The sequence below is a fragment of the Vicugna pacos genome, chromosome 9 (genome assembly GCF_048564905.1).
Source record: "Vicugna pacos chromosome 9, VicPac4, whole genome shotgun sequence".
Classification (NCBI taxonomy): Eukaryota; Metazoa; Chordata; class Mammalia; order Artiodactyla; family Camelidae; genus Vicugna; species Vicugna pacos.
In genome coordinates this window covers 5,623,593-5,634,287 of record NC_132995.1, presented here as the reverse complement: position 1 = coordinate 5,634,287, position 10,695 = coordinate 5,623,593, and the positions used below count along the sequence as shown (strand labels likewise).

General features: G+C 50.5%; 2 protein-coding genes across 4 annotated transcripts in view; one reads left to right on the top strand and one right to left on the bottom strand.

Moving 5' to 3' along the window:
* The window catches only part of EMC10 (ER membrane protein complex subunit 10), a 37,631-nt gene extending 31,677 nt beyond the window's left edge, over positions 1 to 5,954 (top strand). The window contains exons 8-9 of one of the 2 annotated variants that reach the window (XM_072968616.1): positions 5,235 to 5,647; positions 5,765 to 5,954. In XM_072968616.1, the coding sequence (XP_072824717.1) occupies positions 5,235 to 5,257 (23 nt within the window). In that variant the 3' untranslated portion in view covers positions 5,258 to 5,647; positions 5,765 to 5,954. Of the gene's footprint in view, positions 1 to 5,234; positions 5,655 to 5,764 lie in introns of both variants that reach the window. The other variant, XM_072968615.1, reaches the window with a different exon arrangement.
* LRRC4B (leucine rich repeat containing 4B) overlaps positions 1 to 10,695 on the bottom strand; it is a 39,030-nt gene that overhangs the window by 3,524 nt on the left and 24,811 nt on the right. The window lies entirely within an intron of this gene.

Below are 10,695 nucleotides of genomic sequence, written 5' to 3'. Positions count from 1 at the left end.
ATACATTCTGTATATTAATACTTTCCTTTTAAAATAATTTTAAATTTAAAGTAGAGTTGGTTTACAATGTGTTAGTTTCTGGTATACAGAGAAATGTTTCAGTTACACATACATATATTCTTTTTCATGATAGGTTATTTCAAGTTATTGAATGTAATTCCCTGTGCTATACATTCGAACCTTGTTATTTATCTCTTTTATATATAGTAGTTTGTATCTGCAAATCCCAGACTCCCAATTTATCCCTCCACCCCCTCCTTATAAGTTTGCTTTTTATGTCTGCGAGTCTGTTTCTGTTTTGTAGATGAGTTCATTACTGTCTTCTTTTTTCTTTTTTTAGATTCCACATATGAGTGATATCATATGGTATTTTTCTTTCTTTTTCTTGCTTACTTAGTATGACAGTCTCCAGGTCCACTCATGTTACTGCAAATGGCATTATTTTATTCTTTTTTTGTGGCTGAATAGTATTCCATGGCGTATATATCTATATATCACAACTTACTTATCCAGTCACCTGTAGATGGACAATAGCTTTCTAATATCAGATGCCCAAACACACCTAGCCTCAAGGGTTACACATGAGGGATTATGAATTATCTCCATCCAAGTGGGAGGAATTGGAGGTACAGAGAGGTGCAGTGACTTGCCCAGGGATGCACAGGAGGGGATGGCAGACCTGGGATTGGACCAAGGTTGTCTAGCTCCAGAGTCCTGACTCTTAATTCCTGAACTTGGCTGCCAACTCTCAGGGCTGATGCTAATGGACCACAGAAGGAGCAGCGCTGGGCTGGCCATGGGAGGCAGAATCTTACCGGATTCTCCCCACTGATCACCATGCCAGGTACACTGAGGCACAGAAGACCATGCAGCCATCAGATGGCCTTTCTGATGCCTAGTTAATGCCTCAGAGAAATGCTTACATTAATATTATTAAGGGGAGGGGAGAGGGTGTAGCTCAAGTGGTAGAGCACAGGCCTAGCATGCATGAGGTCCTAGGTTCAATCCCCAGTACCCCCTCCAAGAATAAATACATAAACCTAATTACCCCCCAAATAATATCAAGGGAGAAATGGAGAGCAGCCTACTGTGTGCTTGTGACCTTGTAGAGCTTTAAAAAGCAGCCGAGGAAACAGGACTCTGCGTATATGCACCAAGAAAAAACTGTAAGGAAATGCTCCAGACTCTTCTTAGGGGTAAACTCCAGCTGTTGGGAATTAGGGGCAATTTTTATTCTTTAGTTTTTCTTTCTTGAATGAACAAAAATTACTTTTAAGTCAAAAGACACTTAAAAAATATAAAACAAACAAACAAACAAACAAACAAATGAAAAAACCAAATCACTGCCTAGCATGTGCTTAGCATGCAGAAGTTCCTGGGTTCAATCCCCAGCACCACCACTGACAAAAAAACGACTCTGTCTGACAGGCACCCAGCACGAGGAACAATAATCTTCCTGGACGGTCATCCTGACGGCCACTGTTCATGCCTGTGCTAGCCAACAGCAATGCCTACTTAATTGTAAATTTCCTAGAGGCTGATTTAAAAAACCAAAAAACAAGACAGGGGAAATCAGTTTTAATAATGTACTTATGTAGCCCAATATGTCCAAAGTATTATGATTTCAACATATAATCAAGAGGAAGACGTACAAATGAGATATTTTACACTCTTTTCACATTAAGCCTTCCAGGTCTGGTGTGTGTTTGACAGTTCGTGCCCTTGGCAGCCGTCTCGGTGATGCCTTAGGAATACAATCGTGTCTTTTTAAAAAATATCTTTCTTTTCTATTGTCATTTAAAATACTAATTTTGTTTAAAGGGAGCAGGAGGTAATTAGGTTTATGTATTTATTTTTTTTTAATGGTGGTCCTGGGGGTTGAACCCAGGACCTCGTGTACCCTCTACCACTGAGCTAGACACCCCCCCCCCATCACATTTTATTCTCCAGCTGCCTTGTGCTAGAGGGCTGTTGTTGCCCGGTTTCAGAAAGGAGGAAGTGGAAGCCTATGGAGGGGGTGTGACTGGTGGGTCCCACCCCGCATGGCCGCCTTGTGCCTGCAGCATTGCTGTTACCATTCGGCAAATGCAGAAACTTGAGGTCGAGGGTGTGGCAGTGGAGACAGAGTCCTGCTCACCTCCAGTCTTCCCCTCCTGGCTTTGGGGCCTGTCACTTGAGCGCTGTGGGTCTCCAGGCCCACAACTGAGCTGGCCACGAAAGGAGAATGATGAAAACCACTTGGCAGGGCAGTTAGGAAGATGAGAAGAGGTCACGGTGCGGGTGTTAAGGCGCTTAGAAACCCTCATCTTGCATCCTTATGATTATTGTTATTCTTGGCCCTGAGTAACCAGTGCGACACCGATGGGATTACAATCTTGAGCCTTTTAACCAAAGGCCACACCACTGCCACCTGCGGAGGGCAGCTCTACGGGGCGGGCAGAAAGCCTCTTACTGCACCTTCAGGCTGAAAATTGGGAGAAAATCAGTCTGACACTCACTGGTGCCCGTCTGTCCCCCAGCCCGGCCCTCTGTCCTCTGTCTCCCTATTCTGTCCCCACCTCTCCATCCCACGGCCCCCGGCCCAGACTAGCCTCCTGCTCTCCCACCTGGATACTCAGCCCCAGAAGGTCTGTTTATACCCGCAGCTCCCTGGCACAGCCCCCTCGTTCCCAGCACAAGAGTCCCCCACTCCACACCATGCTGCAGACGGAGGGGCCAGTGACAGTGCCATCCCATAACGAGACATGTTCCCCGCCCTACAGCAGCTCAGCAGGCCGGCAAGGCCTTCCTGCCTTCCTCTTCCACTGTCCTCCCCCTCATCTCCTGTTTAGCAAGTCCCTGAACACAGCACGCATACCCTCCCTCTAGGCCTTCGCACTTGCTGTTCCCTCTGCCAGGACAACTTTCTTGCTTTTTTGTCTGGCTACCTCCCATCTGCCCTTCAACACCCAGCTGTAGGCCCACCAGCTCTGGAGTATTTCCCTGCCCCATCTCCTCCCACCCCTGCCCCGTGGCCCCTCGCCCTGGGCTCCACTGCTGAGCTGTCTGTCTGCCTGTGTCTCACCCCAGAGACCAGACCCTTCCAGGGAGGAAGGGAGCTGGGCCTCAGCCACAGGCTTGGAGTATAGTGGTGCATGCTCAGGTTTGGGGTTTGTTTGCTGCATTTTGTGATGGAGCGAATCTGAAAACAGCCCCTTTCAGAATCTCCTGTCTTGGGGCCCTTCCTGACCAGAATTGAGTCCCAGTCTCTGTGTAGAAACCAGATTTCCTGAAGATTCGTAAGACAACCCCAGGGTACCTTGCCTGATGAGGGTTCTTTGTGGCCTCAAGGTAAAAGGGCCAGATGGGGAGATACTTTGGGGCTCTTAAAATGGTGGCATTCTTAGGGCACTTTGAATGGTTTTCAGGGACAACGGGATGGAACTGGGGCAACAGAGGAAATGCACAAAGCAAAGCACAAGTGTCCCCTCCCGTCCTCCCCCCTTCACTGTTAATAAACATTAACTGAAGTCTCCGGTGGGCCAGGCCCGCAGTGGGGGCCACGTTAGATAGAATGACTTTCCAGCCACAGTTGGCTCTCGGACTGTGCGGGTTTGAACTGCACAGGTCCACTTATACATGGATTTTTCTCTATAGTAAATACTACGGTAGTACATGGTCTGTGGTTCATTGAATCTGCGATGTGGAACTGCGAATACGGAGGAACCGTGCCCACCGAGGGTTGGCTCTAAGTTACACGGGATTTTCCGCCGCCGGGAGAGTCGGCGCCCCTAGCCCCTGCGCTATTCAAGAGTCCACTGTCCCTTTTGCCCTTCTGATAATAGTACTAGATATTCATTTTACAAATAATATAAGAAGAAAAGAAAAATCAGCTAAAGGACCTGTCCCCAGAGTTAACAGTTTGGTACTCATTTTTCTGACCTTTTGTCTATGCATACCATGCAGCAATATATATTTTCTCCATCATCTTTTAAACATTTTTTTTTACAAAGTTGTGTTGATATAATATACTCCTCTGGGTCGTGAGTTTCCCCTAAATAACATGGTATTGTGAGCATCTTCCCATATTGTGAATATGCTTCTAAAACATGACTTTCGTGGGCACCTAGCATCCCTTCCCAGGGCTACCTACCCCGCCTTTTGGACGCTGAGATGGAATTGACAGGGTTGATTCCTTATTTCCCTTACTGTGCTCTTCCCTCTTTCATTTCCTGCAGTCAACACGGCTAACCTTAAAACCTGGACCAGGATCACGGGGGTTCAGGAGGCCCTGAGCTGGCCTGGGGGTCTCGGCAGCCTGACGGCAGGGCGTCCGTGCTTGTGGGCAAGGCTGAGGGGCTGTGGGGGGAGCGGCAGATGAAGAGGGGCTGGGGAGCGTCCGGCCTGGCTGCCCTCGGGCCCTTGGGCCCCGGCTCTGCCACGTGGGCTGCTGCAGCCTCAGTTTCCTCCTCCCAAGGACCCCCGGGCCTCCCAGCCTGTCCTCTCGCAGGCCCATTCCCTGAAGTCCTGAACAGCAACACAGCAAGATGCTTCCCCGATCATGCCTTGGAGCCTGTGTGGCCCCTCTTGGAGACTCCAGTGCGCGGTGGGTTGGGTTCCAGGAATTCTTGTGGGGAAGGCCGTTTTGCTTTGTGTGACTCCAGGTTTCCCAGATACAATAACCACAGATCCCTTCTCACAGGGGTGCTTTCAATCACCGCCCAGGGAAACGCGGGAGGAGCCCAGAGTGGCTGTTTCTATTAATGATAGTAGTAGTAGTAGTAGTAGTAGTAGTAATAATAATAATAATAATAATAATAATAATAATAATAATAACAATAATAATAAGAGGAGAGTCGAGTCATCACTAATCACCAGGGAGAGAATGAGGTGGACCCTTCAAAGGTCAGACTTGAGCGTTTGGACTGAGAAATTGAGAACAAAGGGATAGCTGGCCCAGGTGCTGGCAAGAACTCCTGGGAGTCGCCCCCTTGCCTTGTCTTTTATTAAATTTAGTTCTGGGACCTCCCCAGTTCCCAGCAAACCCACCCGCGTGCCCCACCCTGCTCTTCCCTGCTTCCGGGGTCCCTGTTCTCAGTGCGGCCCCTCCAGCCCACCTGCCCAGTCAGAAGCGGCCCCGCAGCCTTGAAACTCACACCACCCACGGCCTCACCTCATTAGGGTTAGGTCAGCCACAGGCTTGCTGATCTGTCCCTTTGGAATGTCCCACAGCCATCTTCTCTCTGTCCCCACAGGGCCTTGCTACACCCAGAGCTGACTCTGCCCTCCTCTAGAGTCTTCCATGGCTCCTCAGTGCCCTCCGAGGAAATCCAGCCTGCCTTGGAAGCCCTGCTTGGCCTGGCCTGTAGGCCCCCTCACCTGCAGTCCTCACTTCAACTACAATTCAACCAGAATCAACTCCGCGAACCATCTCACAGCCACTCTACCTTTGCATATGCTGTTCCCTCTGCTCAGAATGCCCTTCCCTCTTCATCTACCTGGAAAACCCCTGCTCGCCCTTCTGGACCCAGCCCAGTGTCTGTCATCCATCCATTGCTTATCTATTGAACAGGGAAGAAGCAGTTCCGAAGGGGTAAACAGAGGAGGGCCATTCTCTGTGAAAGGACATCACAAGGTCAATCCTGCAGAGTTGTTTCAAGGACACAAGGTAACAGGTAATATTTGCTCAGCACAGGGCGCCCGGGCTGGGTGTCCCCACTCATCAGCTCAGCTTGTCCCCACTACCCCAAGCCCTGCGGGACAGGTGTTGTTGCTTACTTTTCAGAGAAGGAACCACTCAGCGAGGTTCTGTGATGGGGAGGTTTGAACCTGGGCAGCATGTAGGTGACCAGGAGCTGAGGCGGCTCAGCAAAGGCCAAGCGACTCAACAGCATTCCAGCCCGCGCCTCCCGGGTCCTCTGGACAAAGGGACTGAAACCACACCACGTCTGTCCATAAAGGGGTGTCCTGGCAGAGCTGGAGGCTGCTTCTGCTCTGTGAGTTTTGTCTCAGCAGCGATGGGAAGGGGATGTGTGAAGGGAGATGAAGGGGCACCCCCAAAGTGGGTGGGGTCCCCTGCCAGTCACTTGAATGATGCACTCGTGGAGAAAATGCAGGACGGGGGTGTTGCTGCGAAGGGAAGCCTGGTTTTATTGAGGATGTGCGGTAGGGTGGCTTTAAATAGTGAGTCCCTTTATTTTTAACAGGATTCTAGTCTTTTCTCCCTCCTCTTCTCTGCAGGGTGACTGGGAGCAGCCTAGTGAGGGGGCGGGGGAGTGGCGCTGGGCTCGGTCTGAATCCAGGCGACCAGCTGTGTGAGCTTGGCCGAGTGTCCTAATGTCTCTGAGTCCACGTTCTCACAGGTCCCGCAGGGTCGTTGTGAGGCTTGGGACCTGGCCAGCACACAATAATATGTATTTTTAAATTGCTGATTCAGCTGATAATGATCATTAACATTTGTCCCTCCTCTAGGCTTCCAGTTTCTTTCCCAGCCTCTTTCCTCTATGTCAGCCATCAGAATTGTCTAAAATGCAGTTCAGACCCTGCCACGTCCCTGCTCAAAGGCCTCATGTGGCTGCCTATGACCCTCGACCTGGTGTCAGAGGTCCTGCAGGAGAATCTGCCCCACTAGCCTCTCCTCTGCTCAGCCGCAGGGAGGTGTCGGGGGTTCCCTATGCTCCCCACACTCTGCCCAGCTTTTCTGCCTTTGCATAGGTCGTGTCCTTTGCCTGGAATGCCGTCTTCCTCCTAGTGCCCTGGGACATTCTGACTGCTTCAGCTGGGAGGCCTTCTCTGGCCTCCTTCTCACTGACTCATCACCTGCATCTCTTACCAGACCCTTATCACCCTGGTTCAGTGCATTCGTCTCCTTGTCTAGGCTGTGAGGCTGTAGACACTCCATCTGAATCATTTCTGCATTTCCTGCACTCAGGTCAAGGCCTAGTTCACGGTGGACTTCAGCCAAATTCTGTTGGGTAAACAGACCGGAATGGGCAAGGCTTATATTTGGAGAAGCACCCACAGTGCGAGATGATGTGTCTGCACAGCTCCTGGCCTGGGTGACAGCACCAAAAATGTTGAAACCCTTAGTGACAGAACTTGGGAGCTGAAAGGGCACCAGTATTCTGGTTTTGGTTCTGGTTTCAACTTATTCTTTTTGCCTTAAAGTCCGTGTGTCTGATATTATTAAAGACACATCAGCTTTCTTTTGATTAGTGTTTGCCATCATTTTTGCTTTCATCCTTTCTGTCCTTACGTTTTAGGTATGTCTTTTGGATTTTGTTTTTAATTCAGCCTGAAAAATCTCTGTCTTTTAACTGGAGGTTTAGCGCATTTACATTTATTGCAATTACTAATCTATTTGGAATTATTCCTATGTTATTTCATGCTTTCTATTTGTCCTGATTTTTTGAAGCCTATTCCTTCCTCTTTCCTATCATCTTTTGCATTGACTAAGTTTCTTATTCCATTCTCCTATTTACTATTTTAGAATGTATGTATTTTCTCTTCTTTTAGTGGTTGCTCTGAAGATTTAATATGTATACCTAAAGACCAAAGCCAATCAATTCCTCTCCTCTCCTCCCAAACAGTACAAGGCTGATCCCATCTCTGTCTCTGACAAAGAGCCATCTGGGGCAGGTTCATTAGGAAAAGGGGAGAACCATTGTTTGTTAAGTGCCTAGTATGTACCAGACACTGTGCTAAATGCTCTGAGATCATGATCTCCACTAATCCTTGTGGCAATCCTATCACCAGGAGATTATCAACCACATATCCCTGCCTTCCCTCGTATTTGATGGTTTACAGCTGAGGAAATGAAGGTTCAGAGAGGTATAGTCACTTGCCCTCAGTCTCACAGCTCCAAAGTAGCAGAACTAGGACTCAAAAGTCTGCTTCTCCTGAAACGGAACAGCAGGTCTCCACCACGCCCGCCCACCAAAACCGAGAGGGTTGGGCAGTTTGTGGGTTTTGATTTGTTTTTTGAGCTGCTGAGCCCGTTCGTTATTCAAACATTACCCATGTGTTGATCTGCTCACTTGGCATATATTCTTTGAGTGCCTGCTCTGTGTCACGCAGGGCTCTGGGGATCCAGTGTGGACAAGATAGCCACGGCCGTCTTCCCACAGCCTGACCTCTTGAGGGGAAGAGACACTAAACACAATAATTATGCAAATGATCATTTAAGTGGTAATAGTGTAAACAGATCTCAGGAGCTGCCCTGGTCCCAGGTGGAGAGGCAGGCCTGTGGCCTCTCCACGGCACAGTCTGAAACCCCCCCGCCTAGGTGATCTCAAACCTTCTCTGATGCTGTGGGCCAGGTCACCCTCATGGTCACTGACACAGAGTAGGGTGGACAAGGTGGGACTGGTTCTCAGAGCAGACAAATCCCCTTGCCCTCCCAGCCTGCCATCTTTGGCCTGATGGGATGCTGACATCCTGTGATACAGCAGAGGAACTGGGCCTGGGGTCCTAACCGCCCAAGTGCCCTAGTCCCCTCTCTCCTTTAGCCCACCTTTGTGAGCCCTCCCCCACCTGCCTCAGTCAAGTGTCAAGGATACCAGTTCCACATGGGAAAGTGGCCCCATCAAGGACCACATCCCCACTCTGATGGGGTCTTCTCCCCCCTCCTTCCATCCTGTAACTTGGCCTATTATTTAAGGGACTTCCCACTTCCTTTGCGGGTAGGTAAATATTACTAACACTGAAAAAATCCCCACTGTGTTCTATTGGGATTTTTAAGAAAATAAAGTGTCAAGAAATCCTTTAATAAAAATTTAACTGTGGTCGGAGAATGATTAAGTGAATTGTTCCTCTTAACACTATTAAGATAAATTGTTTTTATAGGTTTTGAATGTAATGAACCAATAACACAAGTTTAGTAAGCTCACTGTTGGAGTTTTTTTCCCCGTTAATTATCTTATGTTCACAATTTAAAAAACATTTTTTTTCTGTACCAACTGTTTTATGACAGCTCCTCCTATTTCTTCCTTCTCTGAGATCAAGGACTTGTGTCCCCCTCTTCAAGGGGGATTTCCCTGACCTTCAGGACATGGCCAGACCTGGGAAAGCATGGGGGTCCCTACTTTGCTCACTGAGCCCCCCAGGACTAGATTCGGCTTCCCAGGGCCTCAGTCTCTCTGTAACGTGGGGACAAGCGACGTGAGAACTCGAGAACAAGCATGTACTTTGGCAACACAGCCCAGCCCAGGGGCAGCGTGGCCACTGAGAACACAGCATCCTCCTCCTTCAGTGAAGTCCATTATCCATCATCTCACCCTTCACCGCTGACAACAAATCCTAAACTTGCCCCTGCTAGGAGGTTCCAGGCCATGCCAGGTACAGCCCTCCACTGGGGTAGGCAGAGCCTAAAGGCTCCATGCCCCACGCCCAAGGAGTTATCCTCTTAGTCTCCACCACAGGCCGGCCCTCCTTGGCAACCTAAGGCGGGCAGGGAAGGGCTCTGGCCAGAGTGGGAGAGGAGAGAGCCTGAACTCCACGGGTCCTCAGCACCCCGGATGACTGCTGTGCTCAGACCTGTCTCATCCCTGCCGCCCAGCCTCCCAGCCCCGCCCCCTGCCCGCCCAGGCTGAGCCCTGCGACCTGGTGATTAAGGCTCTGGGGTCAGACAGCCAGAGTCCTGATTTAGAGTGCCCTTGACTGCTTCTGTGACTTGGGGCAAGTTTCAGACCTCTTTGGGCCGCTTCGTCATCTGTACAATGGGGCTTATAAGATCCACCTCCTAGGACTGGTGAGGATTAAATGCCTTTGCACATGCCGGGGGCTCAGTGCAGCGCCTGGCACCCTTTAAGTGCATCATTCATCCTCCACCTCCTCCTCCTCCATGCCTGAGCTCATGCCGGCCTATCACAGAACACCATCCCCACCTCTGCGCCTGGTCTGGGTCCTCATCACTCAAGGCTGCTGAGAAAAGTCTTTTCACTAAGCCCACTTGCTCATCTCTGCCCAGTGACCTCTTCCTCCCGGATGCCCACTCCCTTCCTTTATGTGACCCTCCATCCATGCACCTGTCTGTCCTTCCTCCCTTCCCACTCCCCTAGCTCCTTCCTTCCATCTAGGAGTTGCCTCCTGAGGCCTCCCAAGCCAAGCCAAGCCAGGGTGCCGAGTCTGGCCTGATGCCCCCAACCCAGGCGCAAATAACGCAAGGGTAAGATCTATACCAGAGGGACAGGCCAGCAGCCAAGCGCACCCTAACTTGGCCTAAGGCAGTGGGTGGGGCCCGTGGGGATGTGGGGTTAGGTTTAGGCCCCGCCCCTCTCCCTCAGCCCCGCCTCCATCCTGCTCGGCTGTATCCCTCAGCTCTCATCTCTGTCCATCGGGCATAGCGATCATAGCGCGCACACACCTGTATTGTGCCGGGCGCCTCCTGTACTGTCTCCCTCCCCCCAGCTCTGCCAGGGCAGGGATGTGAATCTGTCCTGCTCCCTGTGACCAGAATAGCGCCTGGCACACAGTAGTTGCTCAAGAAATGAATCAGGTACGTGAACGGGGTGCTCCAGATGGATTAGCCAGGCTCCCCACTCAGGGCCCGCTTCCAGGTGGAGACTTCACGGCAGTGTCGTGAGGACCAGACTCTTGATATCTGTGACCTGTGAAGGAGCGCGCCTGCCCGGGCAAGTGGGGGGGCACTATGGCTGTTCAGGGATGGTGTGTTTTCTGAAGGGCAGGAAGGGTGGGGCCGGGGCGCCCCTGAGTGAG